Source organism: Candoia aspera, chromosome 3 (assembly GCF_035149785.1).
Source record: "Candoia aspera isolate rCanAsp1 chromosome 3, rCanAsp1.hap2, whole genome shotgun sequence".
Lineage (NCBI taxonomy): Eukaryota > Metazoa > Chordata > Lepidosauria > Squamata > Boidae > Candoia > Candoia aspera.
This window is the reverse complement of record NC_086155.1, coordinates 49,317,542-49,338,539: the sequence shown is the minus strand read 5'-3', so window position 1 is coordinate 49,338,539 and position 20,998 is coordinate 49,317,542. Positions and strand designations below refer to the sequence as shown.

The 20,998-nt window shown below is 37.0% G+C and overlaps 1 protein-coding gene across 6 annotated transcripts in view; it reads left to right on the top strand.

The window, feature by feature from the left end:
• The window catches only part of ANKS1A (ankyrin repeat and sterile alpha motif domain containing 1A), a 139,996-nt gene that overhangs the window by 97,218 nt on the left and 21,780 nt on the right, over positions 1–20,998 (top strand). For all 6 annotated transcript variants that reach the window (XM_063297612.1, XM_063297615.1, XM_063297614.1 and 3 more), the window contains 2 exons: positions 179–285; positions 17,911–18,009. In XM_063297612.1, the coding sequence (XP_063153682.1) occupies positions 179–285; positions 17,911–18,009 (206 nt within the window). The remainder of the gene's footprint in view (positions 1–178; positions 286–17,910; positions 18,010–20,998) is intronic.

The window sequence follows — 20,998 nt, the reverse complement described above, 5'->3', positions numbered from 1 at the left end:
CCATGGTTTGTGTGCAGAAGAGGAGATGTCTGCCACCTAATTGTACCCTGGCCCTGGTTTGGCTTCGTTATGATAATGACTATGATGTGGCAGTGCCACTTCTCCTCCTCAGAGTGCCGCTGCTACCACCTTAATGGGTTTTCCTTTTTCAAGCATCTGCCGATTCCTCTTTCGTCAGGTTCACGGATGCTGGAGCAGAGTGTTGGGGAGTGGCTGGAGTCCATCGGGTTACAGCAGTATGAAAGTAAACTGCTTCTCAATGGCTTTGATGATGTCCGCTTCCTGGTGAGTAACTACCTGAAAATCTATGAAAAGGGTTTTGTTGAGCACGTGCCTTGATTTTTGAAAAGCAAATTCAATTTGATACAGAAAAGTATCATGGGTTACCCATCCTACAGACATATTTTCAGGATGTTTGTCTCTCAGATTAAAAAGTTTGAACAGTCCTGGATGATGATAAATGCTGGACACACATTTGTCTTTCTTCTTTAGAGTGCAGATTTTTCCTGTAAATTCAATGTTCAAGAGTAATTCTCAGTAAGGATAGTTGTATAGACATCTAGGAAGTAGTGCATGTGGAGAATTGAGCTGTAACCTTAAATGGACGTGCCTGATGAAAACCTATTTGAAGTAATTTAGCCCTTATTGTACTCACACCTTAGTGCCATTTCATCAACCCATCAGTTTGAAATTATATTATATGCCATTGCTTTGTACATTTATATATGTAGTTGCTTGTTTGGAAAATGCCTGCAATGTTCAAATATTTACCACATGCTAAATACTATGGAAATAAATGTATCTAATATCCAATACATTTTATACACTTACAGTGGATGCAATATATTCCTTTTTTAAAGATTCTCTCTTCACTGCTGAGCCTAATACCTAAGAGCAGCATTATTGGGAGAAAAAGCAGCTTAGCCATCTTAATTAAGATACAAATATATATATATATAATTTATCTGCATTGGTATTCAAATTCTCTTAAAACAGAATGTCATTTACACAGTTGATATTGCTGAACATTAGTTGTTTCATCAGCATCTAGATAATTTATACTCACTAATTGGCGCAAAGGAATGAAGATTTACTGGGAGATACTTGCTGATTTAATATAATTGCCTTGTCATTTTTTTTACATTTAACTAGAGGGAAAGTATTGTGAGATGGCGAATTATAATTCTTCAGTATGTAAAATGCACACTTGCAAGTCCTTGAGTGTAGTATATATCTAGTGAAACTGAGGCTTCTGAATTAGTTTGGGGAAAAAAATGAGTTAGAAAATGCATTTCTCTTTGTTCACTGGGTTTCATATGGAAGCCCAAAATATATTCCCTGAACTGGTTAGATTTGTACTTGTAAAATGCTTTGTTATACAAAGATATCTAACTTAGTTCTGAAACTGAGACAACAGAAGTCTTAACACCAACCCAGACTGCAGAATAATATTTTGAAGAACACTGCTTTAATCCTGGTCATTTCTGTTGTCAAACCATTCTTTAAAGAGTGATAGGGACAGAATGTAGTATTATTTGCTAGTGTTGAAACAGATTATTTAGAGGTTTTGCCTTCCAATTATCAAGTTACATTTGGATAAGCATACTGGAATGAAAATATTTTCATTTTGTTTATGACTGTTCTATTTGTGTCGTGAAATTTGGTTAATCATGCCAGAATGTAATATGCCAGTATATTTTTTTGTTTCTGGGATAGATGAGAAGTTGAGGAAGACACCTTAGTTTAGTTGTTGTTTATAAGACTCTTGTATGTATTTAAATTTTAAATTTTAACATTCAGTGAGATTAAGCAATCTTTAAAATTCAATTATTGACCTGCCATATTCGGCTTTAGAGCACACACATTTATCAAGACTCCAGTTGTTACAGTATTTTCCCGCTTCAACACTTTAGGGGATCTGGACACTTTTGAATACTTCTGTTTTTTCTAAAAAAAGAAAATGAATTGAATATATTTATATTTCTTATGAACACATACACAAACATACATACATACGTTTCCTAACTATTATGTGTCCTGAAAACAGAAGAGAATCAATCGGAAGAGACATTTGCTAGTCCTAACAAGTAATCACAGAACTTTCTCCATAATTTTAATAACCTTTTTCAAAAGGAACATTATAATTTTGCTGGCAGTTACAAATGCAAATATTTTCATAAATAAACTCAAACCGGTGTCATTATTAACACTGTGTTATATTAATGTAGCATTTTAAACATTCAATCTAGATGCAACTCATGTATTGAACTGCTATATCTATTCCATTAAAGAATTCTCCAAAGTCTGTGTGCCTCTGTATGTTCCTTCCTTTTGAAGGATCTTTTCAGAGGAGGAAATTGTGGACCTCAGTTAATGATGTAAACTTTAAGCTCAGCTAAAATAAATTCTTATATACTTTCATATGAGGATGCTTAGTTGTATGAACTACCAAAAATTGGAGATCATCTATGTATTTTTGTTCCTGGAATGTACATGGAAGTCATGAACCCACTTTGTTATTCTGCTTGTAATGATAAGCTTTTTTCCTTACAGAAGGGAAAAATTATAGAAAAATTCAAATTACAGAATCTTCCATAAACCCTTTCTATTCCCATAACCACTTCAAATACATTGGGCAGCTCCTGTATAGGAAGGATAAAGTTTCTGTTACAGAGTTATGTGCAATTTTTGCTATGAAAGAAAATGCTACTTTTTAAAACTTTGGGACAGTTGAAGCCATATACACTATATCCTTTTGGCTTTGATAGAAAAAATTATTTTGACAGTTAAGTATAGCAGGAACAATAGGCTTAAATTCCTCTCTGCATTTTGGATGCTGCTATATATTGTAAAAATATACACAGTAACATTTTGTATATTTTTTTTGTTATAACTTTATTGGTATAATTAGCACTAGATTAGGAATAGGAAATACATCCCTCTTTTAAGAGTTCCAGTTGTGAACTTTCAATCACATGGCTAAGTATTTTGACTTCTGTGCACAAAGTGAGAATGCACCAGTTCAATTCAGCCTTTTTAGCCCCCTCTTTTTTCTTAAATAAAAATGTATTGAAACTTCCAGTTGATGTTTCTGCATATTTCAGATATTTAAAGTAGAACTAAATAAGAGTGAAGAATCATTCAAACTCAGCACTGGATTTTCTACTCATTTCCACGTCTAATCTTTGGAGCTCTTTCTTGCACAAATCTGGACATGGATCCCAGCTGCCCATATTTAGAGTTGACCAAAATGTTATCAGTTTCAATATTGTTAATAGGTTTCATAAAAGAACCATGACATCTTTTTAAAAATAATTTTTACTGAACTGTAATTAACAAATATTACGTATTTTATAGACTGGTGCCTTAAGTCAAACTGTGGAGAATGTTCTAGAAAGTTATGGTCCTTTATTTTATATTTTGTCAGTTTAGTTTTTTAAGGTTTTGTTATAGCAGAGTTATATAAAGGATTGGCATAGAAGAGTTACATTAAATCTCACTGATATATAAGGTAGCTAAGTACATTGAGTAATGATTTTCATTTTGCCAGATGGCTATTAAGCTAATTGCTTCAGCCATAATATAAATTAAGTTGGGTTCTTTTGGTAGAATGATAAAACAGTTTAATTTATCTTAAACTGTTTGTTGTTGTTGTTTATTCGTTTAGTCGCTTCCGACTCTTCGTGACTTCATGGACCAGCCCACGCCAGAGCTTCCTGTCGGTCGTCAACACCCCCAGCTCCCCCAGGGACGAGTCCGTCACCTCTAGAATATCATCCATCCATCTTGCCCTTGGTCGGCCCCTCTTCCTTTTGCCTTCCACTCTCCCTAGCATCAGCATCTTCTCCAGGGTGTCCTGTCTTCTCATTATGTGGCCAAAGTATTTCAGTTTTGCCTTTAATATCATTCCCTCAAGTGAGCAGTCTGGCTTGATTTCCTGGAGGATGGACTGGTTGGATCTTCTTGCAGTCCAAGGCACTCTCAGAATTTTCCTCCAACACCACAGTTCAAAAGCATCGATCTTCCTTCGCTCAGCCTTCCTTATGGTCCAGCTCTCGCAGCCATATGTTACTACAGGGAACACCATTGCTTTAACTATGCGGGCCTTTGTTGTCAGTGTGATGTCTCTGCTCTTAACTATTTTATCGAGATTTGTCATTGCTCTTCTTCCAAGGATTAAGCGTCTTCTGATTTCCTGACTGCAGTCAGCATCTGCAGTAATCTTTGCACCTAGGAATACAAAGTCTTTCACTGCTTCTACATTTTCTCCCTCTATTTGCCAGTTATCAATCAAGCTGGTTGCCATAATCTTGGTTTTTTTGAGGTTTAGCTGCAAACCAGCTTTTGCACTTTCTTCTTTCACCTTCATCATAAGGCTCCTCAGTTCCTCTTCACTTTCAGCCATCAAAGTGGTATCATCTGCATATCTGAGATTGTTAATGTTTCTTCCAGAGATTTTAACTCCAGCCTTGGATTCCTCAAGGCCAGCTTGTCGCATGATGTGTTCTGCATACAAGTTGAATAGGTAGGGTGAGAGTATACAGCCCTGCCGTACTCCTTTCCCAATCTTAAACCAGTCTGTTGTTCCGTGGTCTGTTCTTACTGTTGCTACTTGGTCGTTATACAGATTCTTCAGGAGGCATACAAGATGACTTGGTATCCCCATACCACTAAGAACTTGCCACAATTTGTTATGGTCCACACAGTCAAAGGCTTTAGAATAGTCAATAAAACAGAAATAGATGTTTTTCTGAAACTCCCTTGCTTTTTCCATTATCCAGCGGATGTTGGCAATTTGGTCTCTAGTTCCTCTGCCTTTTCTAAACCCAGCTTGTACGTCTGGCAATTCTCGCTCCATGAACTGCTGAAGTCTACCTTGCAGGATCTTGAGCATTACCTTACTGGCATGTGAAATGAGTGCCACTGTTCGATAGTTTGAACATTCTTTAGTGTTTCCCTTTTTTGGTATGGGGATATAAGTTGATTTTTTCCAGTCTGATGGCCATTCTTGTGTTTTCCAAATTTGCTGGCATATAGCATGCATTACCTTGACAGCATCATCTTGCAAGATTTTGAACAGTTCAGCTGGGATGCTGTCGTCTCCTGTTGCCTTGTTATTAGCAATGCTTCTTAAGGCCCATTCAACCTCACTCTTCAGGATGTCTGGCTCTAGCTCACCGACCACACTGTCAAAGCTATCCCCGATATTGTTATCCTTCCTATACAGGTTTTCTGTATATTCTTGCCATCTTTTCTTGATCTCTTCTTCTTCTGTTAGGTCCTTGCCATCTTTGTTTTTGATCATACCCATTTTTGCCTGGAATTTACCTCCAATGTTTCTAATTTTCTGGAAGAGGTCTCTTGTCCTTCCTATTCTATTGTCTTCTTCCACTTCCGCGCATTGCTTGTTTAAAAATAATTCCTTATCTCTTCTGGCTAACCTCTGGAATTTTGCATTTAATTGGGCATATCTCCCCCTATCACTGTTGCCTTTTGCTTTCCTTCTTTCTTGGGCTACTTCTAGTGTCTCAGCAGACAGCCATTTTGCCTTCTTGGTTTTCTCTTTCTTTGGGATGTATTTTGTTGCCGCCTCCTGAACAATGCTGCCAACTTCTGTCCAGAGTTCTTCCGGGACCCTATCTACTAAGTCCAGTCCCTTAAATCTATTCTTCACCTCCACTGCATATTCCTGAGGAATATTCGTGAGCTCATATCTAGCTGATCTGTGGGTCTTCCCTAATCTCTTTAGTCTGATCCTAAATTGTGCAAGAAGAAGTTCGTGATCTGAACTACAGTCAGCTCCAGGCCTTGTTTTTACCGACTGTACAGATGTCCGCCACCTTTGGCTGCAAAGGATGTAATCAATCTGATTTCGGTGTTGTCCATCTGGTGAAGTCCATGTATAAAGCCGTCTCTTAGGTTGTTGGAAGAGAGTGTTTGTTATGCAGAGTGAATTGTCTTGGCAAAATTCTATCAGCCTGTGTCCTGCTTCGTTTTGTTCTCCCAGGCCATACTTACCTGTAATTCGAGGTGTCATTTGACTGCCCACCTTAGCATTCCAGTCTCCTGTGATGAAAATAACATCTCTTTTAGGCGTGTTGTCCAGTAGGTGCTGCAGATCCTCATAGAACTGCTCTACTTCAGCTTCTTCAGCATTTGTGGTTGGGGCGTATATTTGGATCACTGTGATGTTAGATGGCTTGCCCTGAATTCGAATTGAGATCATTCTATCATTTTTGGGGTTGTATCCAAGCACTGCTTTAGCCACTTTACTATTAATTATGAAGGCTACTCCATTTCTTCTGTGGTCCTCTTGTCCGCAGTAGTAGATCTGGTGGTCATTTGATGTGAAGTGGCCCATTCCAGTCCATTTCAGTTCACTGACGCCCAGAATGTCTATCTTTAATCTTGACATCTCACCAATAACCACATCCAATTTGCCCTGGCTCATAGATCTTACATTCCAGGTTCCGATGGTGTGTTGATCCTTAGAACATCGGATTCGCCGTTCACCACCAGCACCGTCGGCCGCTAGCCGTCCTTTCGGCTTTGAGCTAGCTGCGTCATCACGTCTGGGGCTAGTTGAGCTCATCCTCTGTTCCTCCCCAGTAGCATTTTGACCATCTTCCGACCTGGGGGTCTCATCTTCCGATGGTATACCGACATATCTCTGGTTGTACTGATCCATTTAGTTTTCACGGCAAGAATACTGAGGTGGGTTGCCATTACCTTCCCCAGGGATCGCATTTAGTCTGACCTCTCTGTCATGACCTTCCCGTCTTGGGTGGCCCTTCACGGTTTAGCTCATGGCATCATTGAGGTGCTCAAGCTCCAGCACCACGACAAGGTAACGATCCTTTGCTGAAGATCTTAAACTGTAGATAATATTATCTAAAATATGTTAATAATTTGTTCTTAATGTTGAGAAAGTTCTAACTATGTCAACACAGAGTCAGTGGGATGTATTTTTTGTTGTAGATTTGCAAGAAAAATCAGGAAATAATTCTTGAAATATTCTGCTTTATGTTGAGATTAAAATAGATTACACTCCACTACTCCTATAGTTTCCAATGTTTATTTTCACAGGCTTGGAAATTAATTAGAAATAGTTTTGATTCCAACAAGATCAAAATCAAACATAATAATTAGTGTGAAAGGCAAGAGGATTGTGTAAAGTTCATTTTGCATAATACTGTGCAAATACTGCATATTATAAACCTTACAGTTTCCTGATGGATGTAGCCAAGCTGAGAGTGATACTTCTTCAGCAATTAATACATTTCTCAACATGAAACATAACCTGACAATAGTCCTTGGTTTGGTCTTAGAGAGTAATGAATAGGCCAAATCATTCACAGCCCATTTAAATTAGGCTGTTCGCTATAGTAAGTGGGAAAATTAAATTCTGGAGTCAAAGAAAGGAACGGCAAGCTGCCTACTTCTTTATTCCCTGCTAGGGAAGAAGTTTGGTTTTTATAGTCAGATTAAGGCATGCATGTGTTTTCGTAATATACTGTCTTCATCTCCCATTTGTGGATAACATTGGTAACAAATGTATTGTGGAAAAGTAGGAAATATCTCGCTAGACTCCTATTTGTTGTTTAAAATTCAGAATACCCTAGGCACTGTGAAGGGTTAAAGTCAAACCACAATGTTGTGTTTTATTCAGAGGCTGAAGGGCTAATTCAGATGCTGTGTTTTGGTAGAAAAAATTCATCAAATCGTATAGTCATACAATGAAATTTAAATTACATTTGTCATTTCAGTCAAGTATTTTACCAGTTTACTTAGCCAATCTATCACTCAGTGCAGGCACATAAACAACTTTTTACTTCTACCAATGGAACATCTAGATCTGGTCCTAAAGGTATTGGGATATTTATTGGAGCAGATTTGCTGCTACTTTTTAAATTGTCTTTTATTTCAATGTAACAGTGTACTCTTTTCACATTTCATCTTTCACTTATTTTTCCAAGAAGTTTGGAGATATATACAGATAGCTGATTTGTCTACTAACTGAATTCAAACTTTTTAGCAAAGTATTTACTAGGTTGATGTAGAAATCCAGATTAGAAGAGCAAAAGGACCTTGTGACAGTGACTCATGCCCTCCTTGCCACCTGGCTGAACTCTTGCGATGCATTCTATGTGGGGCTTCCTTGAAAGTCCACTCAGGAAGTATAGTTAGAACAAAATGCAGTGACCTATGTGGTGACTGGTACCAGGTGCCACAAACATATTACACCTGCACTACAGGCCTTGCATTGGTTGCCATAAGTTTCCAGGTGCAATTTAAAGTGCTGCGTTTAACCCGCCCAGAGTCCCTCTTTTGTGGGAGATGGGCGGTAATTAAATTTGAATAATAATTAAATAAATAATAAAGCCCTACATTGTTGGCCGAGATACCTTCAAGACTACTCACTCAAAGCAGAATCTGTCTGTCTGATACCAACAACTTGGATAAAAATCTTGGCAATTCCCTGTTATGATGAAATTGGCTGGGGTGGGGGGTGAGCAAGGTAAGAGGCAATGCATTTCTGTTATGGCCCCTATTTTCTAGCATAGACTTCTATTAAAGGTTAGACTTGCCCAAACCCTGCCAGCCTTCTGAAAGCAGGTTAGGAAGAAGCCGTTATGGAAGACTTCTATTAACCAGGTAGGATAGTGTTCCACAGAATGAATACATGCCTTTCCCCATAAGAAGAATGAGCAGCAAGCACCTTCCTCTTCCTTCAGCTTTCTTTTATGCAACAAATTTCATTCCTTTCCTTTAGCTTAAAAAAATTACATGCCAATATATTATACCCTCAGGCCAGCCATTCTCTAACAAGCAGTTCGTTCTCAGAAAGTATCCACAAACAAGTTAAAACTTTTCTTGCCCTTTTATTCTTCCCATTTGAACAATACTGCACGTCATGTCCCATCACTGAAAGAGGTTAGGTTACAACATAAGAGAGGATATTTTGGATGAGTGTACCTGACACTAGAAATTCTTCCCAAGGGAGATTAAACTGGCATCACCTAATGGCAAGTAAATACATTTTGATTATATATGTTTTTTTTTAAAAAAACATGAAACTAAAAGTTTTGACCAAATGCTATTTTAACTTGTTTTAAGTATTTTTATAAATAAAACATGTTTACATACAGTACATGTCTCTTAAACAGTATATTATGAAGAAGTGAAACTAGAAAAAAAAGTGAGCCATTAATTTTTGCTCTTTAGAATGAAATTAACATGGGTCTAATTTATAAAAGGTCAGAAGTGAATGGAGTTTTGCCTTTGCTATGGCTAAGGAATGGTTAAGTGCTTCATCTAGTTTTTTAATCTTAGTCTAATTGAAGCTACTCTATATACTCATGAATAAACCAAGAATTTCAGATGCCAAAATACACCAAAAAAATTGGGTTCGGCTTGTCCGCAGAATGGATTACTGCAAGTATGTAGGGTAATACTTTTTTAAACTACCTATATATCTCGTATGTACTCACGTATAAGCCCATCTCTCAAATTTTTAACCAAAATACCATAAAAATGGATAATCCATGGATTAGCCACAGATAAGTCAATTGTGAAAATTAAAACATACAAAAATTCAAAGATCAGCTTATCCGTAGATCGGCTTATATGTGAGTATATACGGTAATTGTCCTTAAGCATTAAAAGCGACAATTTTTATTCAGCCCCCAACAGATTCAGCCTCCAACTATCTGAAAAAATTTCTAGCTTCTAGAAATCATTCCTGTTCTATGTAATAGAAACAGCTGCTTTCCAACAACAACAACAAATCACAATATCTTCCTGTTTATTTATTTATAAGCCTAATGCTAAATGACTGTTGAAAATATTTTTCACTTTTGGAAGTCTGTCTGTACAGTTTTGTTTGGTTTTTTTTAAAGAAAAACAGTGTTAATGTTTGTCTATTTTTATGCAATGACAAATTACAGAATAAATAGAAAGTGAATGATTAGAAGCTACTTTGATAGTATAGTGAGGTAGGGAGATGGATTCAAATCTCATAACTATAAACCAGTAGCTGGCCTTGGCTATATTCAAATTCAACCATACTTGTAAAATAAGTTATTTCTCTATAAAAGTTATTGTAATGAAAAATTCAAAAATTTTCAAAGATTTTATATAATACAATATTCTACCGCCATAGGTCTTCTTCAAACAAAACAATGGCACCTGTTCCCCTCTTACACAAACAGAAAAGTAATTTTAAGAATCAGATAAAACTTGACCATGCACTAATCTGGTTGCAGCTGGTTAACTTTTTGCAGTTGCTTATTGTTTTATTTTTTTGTGGTACTTCATTTTCTTCCCTTTTCCTTTTTTTTCCCTTGAAATTTCTATGCTTATCAATTTTGTTGATCTACTAATGCTGATATATGTATTTGTATTTTGTTTTGTTGATTAGTTAAGCAAAACAAAATGGTAAAAAATAATCAAGATTATAAAAACAGAAGGGCTAATAAATCTTAATGTAATGCAACATCTAAAGCTGATGTGAAATATTATATTTAAAATATTTATTTATTTATTATCCTGCCTTTATTATTTATTTATTTTAGTATTTAAAAAACAAGCTATATTTAGCTCTACATTGGATAGCTAAAGAAAATGTTTCACCTCTTTAAAAATACATATATAGTCACAATTTTGACTCTGTGGATAGGCTAATACCTAATATATCTTCTAATTTCTAAGATGTTGATGTTCACCAAAAGGAGAACAAGGGAGAGGGTGTAAAGAAAGTTAGATGGCCTAATTTTTACTTGTGTGGTAAACTACTTTTAAGACTTCAATATGGGTCAAGCTACTTTAAATGTATGCATGTGCAAGGCTATCTTGAGTACCATCAATGATTGCATTAATAAATATGAATTTCATATTTTTATATTCAGTATTTGAGTGATGATTGAATATGAGTAAAATCAGAGTAAATAAACTAAAACTGAACGAAGTAAGTGAAACAATAATGTTTTTTTGGGTTCGTTATACTGTTCCCTTAAAACCACTGTTACAACTGTCTTGGGAAGTACTTGTGTATTTTGCTTTCCCTGGGTTCATTTAATCTGATAAATTGTTTCTAGGAAGGCTGGGCAGGAAACAAAACAGTTTAGGTGATACTTCAGCTTGTCTTCACTGAAGATGAATCAATACTAATTTTAACAAGCATTCCTAGCTGTATTTCTAAGGGGATGTGTTTTCACACCTCCTGTTCTGACAGATGACTGGCCAGTGGTGTGTAAAATGCTAATTGGTTTGCCATTTTACCTTTCAGAGCGAATCATATTTCAAAGTGAGGACCTCTGCTAGTCACAAAATCAGCTAATATGTATAGCATGCATTACTGATTTAGGGCAAATAGACACAGCGAGCTTTTTCTCATTCCTAAGCAATTTGTAATACAAAAAAGCATTGGTATATAATGTTCTACATGTTTCTAATTAAATTGAAGTTAATGATATTCTCTTGAGGTGGAAGGGCAAATATGTTCAACTGAAATTTCAGATAGCAATTAGTGGGGTGGGCACTCTTCAGAAATGATTTGGACAAAGTGCCTTTGATGTTATTTAAGCTCAGCCCCTCTTTGCTATTCATTAAAATAGCCTTTTCTTTTTCCAGGCTTCTACGAGATCCTGAACAAAAAGGATAGCGTTTTAAAGAGAAATTCATTTTAATGAATTAACTACTTAAAGCAGCTGCACCTATTTCCAGACTTACATGGAAGTCTGAAAAAAAGAAAGGCTGCTTCAATGAATAGAAGGGAAATGCTCAGATGAGCCTGAAGCAGTTCTTTGAATCATTTTCAGTGCCGATATAACTGTACAAACAAGTCTGTCCCAATTATACCAACAAGCAATCATTATATTTTAAAGGTCATCAGCCTATTCTTATCTATTGGCCAGTGAATTTGTCCAGAAAAATTAAAGAAATTGCAGGTTTTTTTAGATAGACTATTAGTAAAGAAAAAATAGTACAGATTTTTGTAAAGGGAACATTTTCACAGAATGTTCTAATAAGTCTTGGTAAACATGAAGGATACGTTGATTAATTGAGGTAAATGTATTTTCATAAAGTGTTTAGCAAAATAGCTTGCTGAAGCTTCATTTTAAAAATAATAGTATAAAAGGAAACGCATGTATTTTGGCTTAGCTGTTGTGAAAATATAGGAAATGGATGCTCTATAAATGATCTAGCTAGCTGAACAGTAAACAGGGTTATATGACAGATCCAACCTTTACTTCTCTCTTGCTAGACAGTGTTTGGAATAAAAAGCCTGCTCAGACAGTAAAAAAAAAAAAAACACCACATCCAAAGCCTTATTCCAAGCAGAAATCAAATGGAAGGTATCTAAGTATTTATTGAACAGGTTACCTTTCCCACTCTGGGAAGTCTTCCAGTGACATTGAGCTCTTCCTGTGTCTTCAGGTAGATGGCAAAGAATCAAGATTTAGCCTCAGAGACTTTCCTGAATAATCTGCTCTGGGAAATATATTCCTAAGAAATCAGATTCATAAGTGCTTACTGGCTGTCTATGAATGTATGGCAGGCTTCAGTGAACCAACTCTAAGCACCATGGCTCAATATTCCATTCTAATTCTAACTTCTTGGTTTTACACAAATTCTTCAAAAGGCAGATGAGCTAATCCAGTATACCCATGTTTTTAATGCTCTCCATAATTTCTTGTAGTTTACATAGTCAAAAAGCTTTTGTATAATCAAGAAAAGAAACATAGACTCCCTTGCCTTTTCCACTATCTTTTGGATGTTAGCAATATGCTTCTGAATCCAGCTTGTACATCTGGCAGTTCTCATTCCATGTATTGTTGAAGTCTGGTGTGCAAAAAGTTGAGCATTATCTTACTACCGTGTAAGATAAGTGTAATTATTCAGTAGTTCAAGCATTCTTTAGCACTGTCCTTTTTTTCTTTAATAATGGAATATATGTTTATTGGAATAAATTCCAATCTGTTGGCCATTGTTGTGTTTCCATATCTGCTTACAACTACATTTGGCATTTTAACTGTGCCATCTTGCAAGGTTTTAAATAGTATGGCTATATTTCATCATCATCTGCAACTGTGAGGTTAGCAGTATTTTCTAGGACCCATTTAATTTTCTTTCCAGAATGTCTACTGCAGATCAAATGTATTTTGTACATACTGATTTTGGGATTTTGGGGGTACAGTTCTTCTGTATATTCCTTCCATATCCTTTTTATATCTTTGCTGTCCAGCATATCTTTGTCTTCCTTGTTTTTATCATGCCCTTCTTTGCATAAAAGCATTTCTGTAATTTTTTAAAATATTTTTTGTCCTTCCCATTTGATCATTTTCCTCAGTTTTATACTGCTTATTTAGATACGACTTCCTGCCTGTTCTTCTCTGGAACACAGCATTTAGATGAACAAATTTTCTTCTGTCTCTGTTGCCTTTTTTTGCTGACAGAACTGTTCAAATTCCACTTCCTCTACAGCTGTGGATGGACTGTGGATTTGGATTGCTGTAGTACTGATTGGCTAGCCATGGACTTAAATTGAGTTAATTCTTTCATTTTGGGGGCTGCATTTGAGCACTGACTTTGACACCCTTTTGTTAATAATGATTCTTGTATATAACAGTAGAAGTAGGTGCTCCTCTGATGTGAAGTGATCCATTCCAGGAGATTTCAGTTTACAGATTACCAGAATGTCAGTGTCAAAATTTGACATTTCTACTCCATCAAAATCTAGTTTCCTTTGGTTCATGGCTTTGACATTCCATATGCTAGTATCTTTGTAGCATTGAACCTTCCTTTTCTTCTGACCACATATAGCTGAACATTCTTTGATATACTTTCAGTTTTAATTCAGCACATACCAGTGCTATTCATACCTGCTTTGTGCTTTTCCCCAATAACCAGTTGGATACCTTGCAAACTAAATGGCTTGTATCATGTTGACACTGTCCTGGTTGTGAATGTCCATTTGGTTTTCTTGACAGAATACTGGAGTGAGTTGCCATTTTCTTCTCCAGTGGATTGTATTTAATATGACCTTTGTCTGTGCCCTCCTCATCCTGGGAGATCCTTCTGGGAATATATACTCCTAACTATATAGTTTTGAGCATCACTGGGATGTCCAAGCTTCATCACTACTACAGGGTAATACTCTGTGAAGGAGCCAGATTTGGTAGCTATATCTTTATCCTAAAGTGCTCTTTCTGGAAGTAATGCTTCAGGGCCTCTGGCCTTCTAATTTTCAACCTTAGTAATGTTGATGTTCACATAAGCAGGGTGGCTGTACTGATGAATATAAATCATAGAGTTCTAAGCAGAGGGTCCTAGACTATAGGGCCAAACTCCATCCAGTTCACATGCTGTGTCTTCTCTTACTTGATGCAGAAAGCTCAACAGAATTGCTTGATCTCATACCAGGCCTGTGCCACTTCTTCTTTCTGCATCCAAAATGGAAGTCAAATTAGATACTAAAGCTATCCATTTCATGACATTTTCTCTAACTAAAGCCACATACAAGTATAATATTGCATTTTTTGCTCTTAGGAAAAGTTAATTATGCATATCTATTTTTTCTAAAGGTGCAAACAGCAACTGGGGAAATTTGAATCAGGACAAACATGGGAAAAAGGGTTAAAGCCTCATCAATCCTAATCATGCTTGCAACTGCTATATGTAGAAATTTAGAGAGTGGAGATGCATTCATGTCTATTTTGGACGTAAGATTAGATGTTTTCCTACTGGTTTTCCCAGGCTCCTTGCATGTGATTTAAACAACTGCCCAATTAACAGTAAACAATATAACATGCATAATCAAGACAGTTTGCAAATCTGACTTTCTGAATTGCTCTAAGATAGCCTTCTGAATTGCTCTAAGATAGCCTGCTGTCCCTGAAAGCATTTGAGGCAGCACCCATAGACCACCAAAAATGATTACCAAGGTGTAGATTTTAATTTGACAGAGAGTATTTAATCTAAACAGTACTTTTGGGGAATGCAGCCTATGGCAAACCATAATCAGTATCCCACGTAGAATAAGTTTACTTTCTGGATGTACCCTTGAATTCCCTACAAATAGAGGTGGAGAACAGAATCCAGCCCTGGGATAGATTTGGCTCACCCACTGATCTTGGCAGGCCAGATGGTTTTGGAAGATGGGACTTTAAAGAGGGGAAGACTCCTCCCCAGCATCATCTGTTTTTCTATGCAAGTGCAGTGTGGAGCATTTTCTCCCAGCTTATTCCTGCATGGAGAAAGACAGACACTTCAATAAAGAGCATTTTCCCTGTGCAGGACCAGGTAGGGTTCACTCTCTTTTTCATCACTTGAGTGGAGAAGGGTGTCTGTGCAGGATTAAATGAGGAACCATGAAGTTTTAAGTAGAATTTAAATAGCAAGCTAATTGAGGTGTTAATCCTTGCATCATGGTAAATTCATGTTACTCAGTTGAAAATGCCACAAGAGGTGCTGCTGACAAATTATTTTGGTTGGAAGGTGGCTACCGTATTCCAGTAGTGTTCCGGTCAATAATCTTTGAGGCCAAGGAAAGAGTGGTTTTATGACACTAATATCTACACATCCAAGACTAAATTCCACCTGAGACCATCCAGTCCAGATTTTTCAATCAGTTATTGTTGACCTTAGATGTGAGCAATATTCTATATTATATTCAGAGACAGGTCTCAGTAGAGGAGACTCTTTACCTGTTTGGGATTTGGTCACATTTGGCCAATGATTAAACTCTAAGTCTGATTGACAATTTCAAATCTACGTAGAACAACATGTTGTCAGCTCAGTTTTGCTTACATGGCTTTTTTGTCAAATTTAATACCCTCACTTTGTCCAGAGGAGGCAAAGAAAACCACAGAAGAGTGAATATGGGATCCCAAACTGCAGAGAGAACATGGTGCAACCCCTAGTTACATCCTATTAGTGGATGTGTGGAGCTGTTTTAATACATCTGATTATTTGTGCACCTTGTACTACTAAAAACAGTGTCAGTTTTTCTCAGTGACTAGGTTTGACACTTTGCTCTTAGTGATGCTGAAGGATAGATTCAGGAAAATTCCATTTAAATAAAAACTTTGCCACTATGGCAATGATGCAACTGAAATAATAGTTCATTTTACCTTGTTTTGCAGCTCTTGTTTTGAAACCCGCTTATAAACACCCAGTACAACAAAAATTACATGTACAGCGTTATGTTCTGCCCTTATTGCCTCTAAAATGAAAAATATGACAGACATGCAGGCCCAATGCCAGGATTGTTACTTATTAATAGAACAGAATGCTAATGTATCATTAAGAGGCAAATTTTATGTGGATATCTATTCTGTAGAGCAATGTTTGGTAAGCTAGTTGGAGGCATCCTTTACACATATAAATGAATGAATTTGCATGTTTAAGGCATAAAAGCATGCCAATTGGCAAATGAGGGGTAATAACAAAATATGGTACTTACCGGGAAATGGCCGTCCAGAGGTTTTAAAATCTCCAGCTGAGATATGATGGATATTTCTGAAGAGACAAGTGGTTTTGTTAAGTATTATATATTCTGGCTCCTTTTCCCTTTTGTTTCTGTTTTATATTTTCTGGTAGCCCCCTCTTCCACAAAGAATGCCAGAGCTGCGCTTGGGGATGCTCCAGTCAGAACCTCTCTAAGCATAGCTCTCCCAGGCTTTGCTTCTGGCCTTTACAGAAGGGAAAAGGCGCAGACTGAAACAATTGAATGACCCTGATTTTCCTGATACTCCAGAGTTTTGCCAGCGATTTTCTTTTTATCCGAATCTATTACTTGTGTAAATTCAGTTACTAATAAAGCATTTATGTATTTATTAAGAAATATTTATAAAAAATATCACAGAAATAGCACATTCTGTTACGTATATTCTAGATCTGCCACGTAATAGTTTTAAACCATGCCTCAAGTGAACAACTCAGTCAAAAGAGATGAATTCTGTGCTGTGCTCTGTGCTCATATGTCCACACTGAGTATGTTAATTAGAACAATATAATATCAAATAAAAAGAGGAAAACAACTTGAATACTTAACATGCAGCATCATTGGATAGTCAAGCAGAGTAATTATGATAGCCAGAATGAAAAAAGAATGATTCTGCCTGCCATGTGAGGAGATCTAGAGAGGATCTGCTGACAGTCCCACTTTGATGGAGGTGAGAGGAACACGAACCAGAAGACTGGCCCACTCAGTGGCTGCCTCCATATTGTGGAATGCGCTGCCGCTGGAGGTGTGCCTGGCCCTCTCACTTTGACTGGATAATAAAGGACTTCCTTTTTAAATAGGCTTTTGACACTTTCTATATTAAGAAACCATTGTAATTTTTGTTGTACTGGGTGTTTATAAGCGGGTTGCAATTGAGGCAACTTTTGTGTGCCTCCTTTATAGTGTTATAGACTGTACAAAACCTTGGTATGGGGGATATAATAATAAATAAGTATCATATTTATGGTGTCTGACGAGAAATAGATCAACTTAATTGGTTAGTTGAGAACACATATTCGGAATAAGCTCTTCTTACCTCTTGGATGTAAGAAACAAGTTAAAGAATTGACTCTTAAAACTTTTAAGAAATTGGACCTAAGAAACTATTAATTAAACAAGATATGGCTTTAGCTCTCGCTGATGGAATTGCTTCATTTTGTTGCATATATGGGTAAATATTGTAAAAGTATGTCAGGTTCTTTGTAATCTGTCATTTAATCTGTCTTTTAACATTGAAAAACATTTCAAGTTTGATAGAAGATAGCTCAGGATCCAACTTTTGAATGTGGGTCTGACTTCTTTGTACACATGCACGGTCTAACTCAATTGGACAGAAATATGGAGTAGTGTGGTGTTAAGTGGAATTGTGTCTTCTAGCCATGTCATTTTCTTGTCTTCTGTAGGGATGTAATGTTATGGAAGATCAGGACCTTCGAGAGATTGGTATTAGTGATCCACAACATCGCAGAAAACTTCTCCAAGCAGCACGTTCCCTTCCTAAGGTTAAAATAATAATCTATTTTTATATACAGAAAGAATTGTTTTAAGTCAATGTAATGAGGGAGAGAAAACTGCAAAGCAGTCCTTAAACATTAAAATAGAGATTACTATGGTCACAGACCAGATTTGAAAATAAAAGACATTAAGAATATTTATGAAAAATAAACATATGAATAAAAACCCAAAACAGGGTAAGTATGTTACAATTAATGATAAACATTTATCATTACTTAAATGTTTAAGTAATAGCCTTGTGTGGCACAGAGTGGTAGGTGGCAGTATCGCAACCGAAACTCTCCCCACAGCCCGAGTTCGATCCCAGCGGAAGCTGGATTCTCGGGTAGCCGGCTCAGGTCGACTCAGCCTTCCATCCTTCTGAGGTCGGTAAAATGAGTACCCAGCTTGCTGGGGAAGGTGACGACTGGGGAAGGCAATGGCAAACCACCCCGCTCTATAGTCTGCCAAGAAAACGTCAGGGAAGTGGCATCCCCCCAAAGGGTCAGACATGACTCGGTGCTTGCACAGGGGACCTTTCACTCAAATGTAAGCTTGAAATTATGACAGATGTGGGGCAATCTGTAGCCTTCAGGCTGCTTTCATATACTGTAGGCTTCAGCCTAATTTCAAAGTATCTTAGTTCAGACCTCTAGAAAAAGCTGTCTGTAATGACGCTGTTATTGCCTGGAGTCACTCTGAGCTTCACGCACAGGTGGGTAATTTGAATTGCATCTCTCCAATGTCACTATAACACTGTGGGAACCTGCTTACTCAGTACTGTCATTTTTTGAGAAAGCATAAAAAAACTAGCAATGTTTGTCATGTAGGGGGTCAAATTATAGACTATTAATAGCAAAACACCAAGTGTTCACACTGAATATTTTTCTGGTTGAATTTTTGTGAATTGCCAAGTTATACCTTGAAAGAACATGTTTCCAAGGAATGAGTGCTGACAAGTTTTACCTGTTATGAATGGGATTTTTCTCTTGAAGTTCTTGATTTTTGGATTTCTCACTAAATAGCAGCTGTGATTTTTGTACCCTGGGCATGAAGTCAGGTTTATATAGTTAGGCTAAACGTAACCTGGGGAAGATAGGTGAAAGCCGGTCTCCTTGAGGAGACTGATCAGTACTTTGTACAATCAAAGGCAGTGCTTTCTCTATGATAGCCTGGATAGCTAGCAAATTAGAATGATATAATAGCTAAACCCACCTTCCTAAGAAACTTTGGGGTGTTTAAAGGTGCAGTCTGATTTTCACCAGTTGTGCTGGTATATAAATAGGTTTGCACAAGACAGGATTTGGGGGAAAACAAAAGCTGAATTCCATCTATTCTGTGTAGAGTCAATTTATCAGATGCTTTAAGAGTTTCTCATGTACCTACCTTCTTAAGTCAAGGCTTTCTGAGCCAGAACACCTGGACCAAATTGGAGAGTCAGATAGGTTCTTACACAACTCTATATAGAGTGAATGGGTACAATAAAAAAAAAGACACTGCTTAAAAGTCATATTTTGAAAAGAATGCATAAATTGGAAGAAATTGTGTCATACACTCTAACGTTAGTATCTACTGTAGGGATTTTTTTCATAATGCAACTAAAACAGGAATGTATGACCATTAGGCATCCACATAAAAGGGAAGACTGCTGGAGTCTAAAACACTTTGTTGGTATTTATATATTTCCTGAACTGCTACAGGAGCTGGCTTTAAGTGAGCTGGATTTGGAAAACAGGGTATCTTCAAGTATAGCTTGCCCAAGAAGTTTGGCAGAAAATAGCATAAGAAGTAACTACCCCCCACCCTTAAATTTCTCATGCTTTGCAGTTGTTATCTTTTCACCCAGTATTTCTGTAGATCCAGGTTTCAAAGCAACATACAATGGTGTCAGATTTGTGGACATGGCAGTTCTTGTGAAGAATTTGTGATCCAGATTTTCCTTTAGAGCCCAAGAAAGAACTTTGAAGGTGCTTCACTTCTACTTTCAGCTATTTTAGGCAACTTTCTGGTCCTTAGGCAGTACTAAAGTACACTGAAAGAGAGCTAGTTTGGTGCAGTGGTTAGGGCATCAGGCTAGAAACTGGGAGACCGTGAGTTCTAGTCCCACCTTAGGCATAAAGCCAGCTCCTTGGGCCAGTCACTTTCTCTCTCTCTCAAACCACTTCTGAAAAAAAAAAACTTGCAGAGAAAACTGCAGGGACTTGTCCAGGCAGTCTCCAAGAATCAGACATGATTGAAGGGATTTTTAAAAAGTACACTGTATAATAGCACAAATCTGCTTGTTTTCCTTACATTCCAAAAGGCTGGGGTCAATAAAAGGAAATGCTGTTAAATTCAGTTTCAAAGATGTAATATCTCAACTTTTAGCAACTTTGATGGGGAAGCAAATTATGTACATGTGTGTGTGTGAGAGAGAAAGAGAGTGTGTGTGTGTGTGTGTCTGTGTGTTTTTAGCCCAGTAGGTTATTCAGCAGTTTAACTCTTAAAGGTATATCCTACAAGTCTATTCCCTGCCCCTGATTTAAAAGGAATTGTTACAACCATCACAACTATTGTGAAGCAGTATTAACATTCACACTTTAGGGGGCACTATTGCACCATACCCAAACCAGGAGTCTCCATACTCTCCTCCCATCAGGCCTGTTAGGAAGTATAGTTGGCCATTGACCAGACAATTTTTAAAATTAGAGTAAGGATCTCACTAGTAAGAGCTGCATCTTGCCTCTCCCCTTTTCTATTTTTTATGGCCTAAATTCAGTTTGACTTCTGGTTGTTAAGGGAACTGTGTGACTAACTAAACAGTGCATGACACTGACTGCCCTTTTTCTATAAAAAAGAACTGTAGAGAGAGGTGTTGAACAGAAAAATATGTGAATGTGTCGTCTGATGCAAAAGTTATTTGGGTGACATTTTGGAACAAGTAACAGACTGGCAAAACATTAAACCTCTTCCTACCAGTTTTGCCTTTCAATATTTAGTCATGATAATGCAAATTAA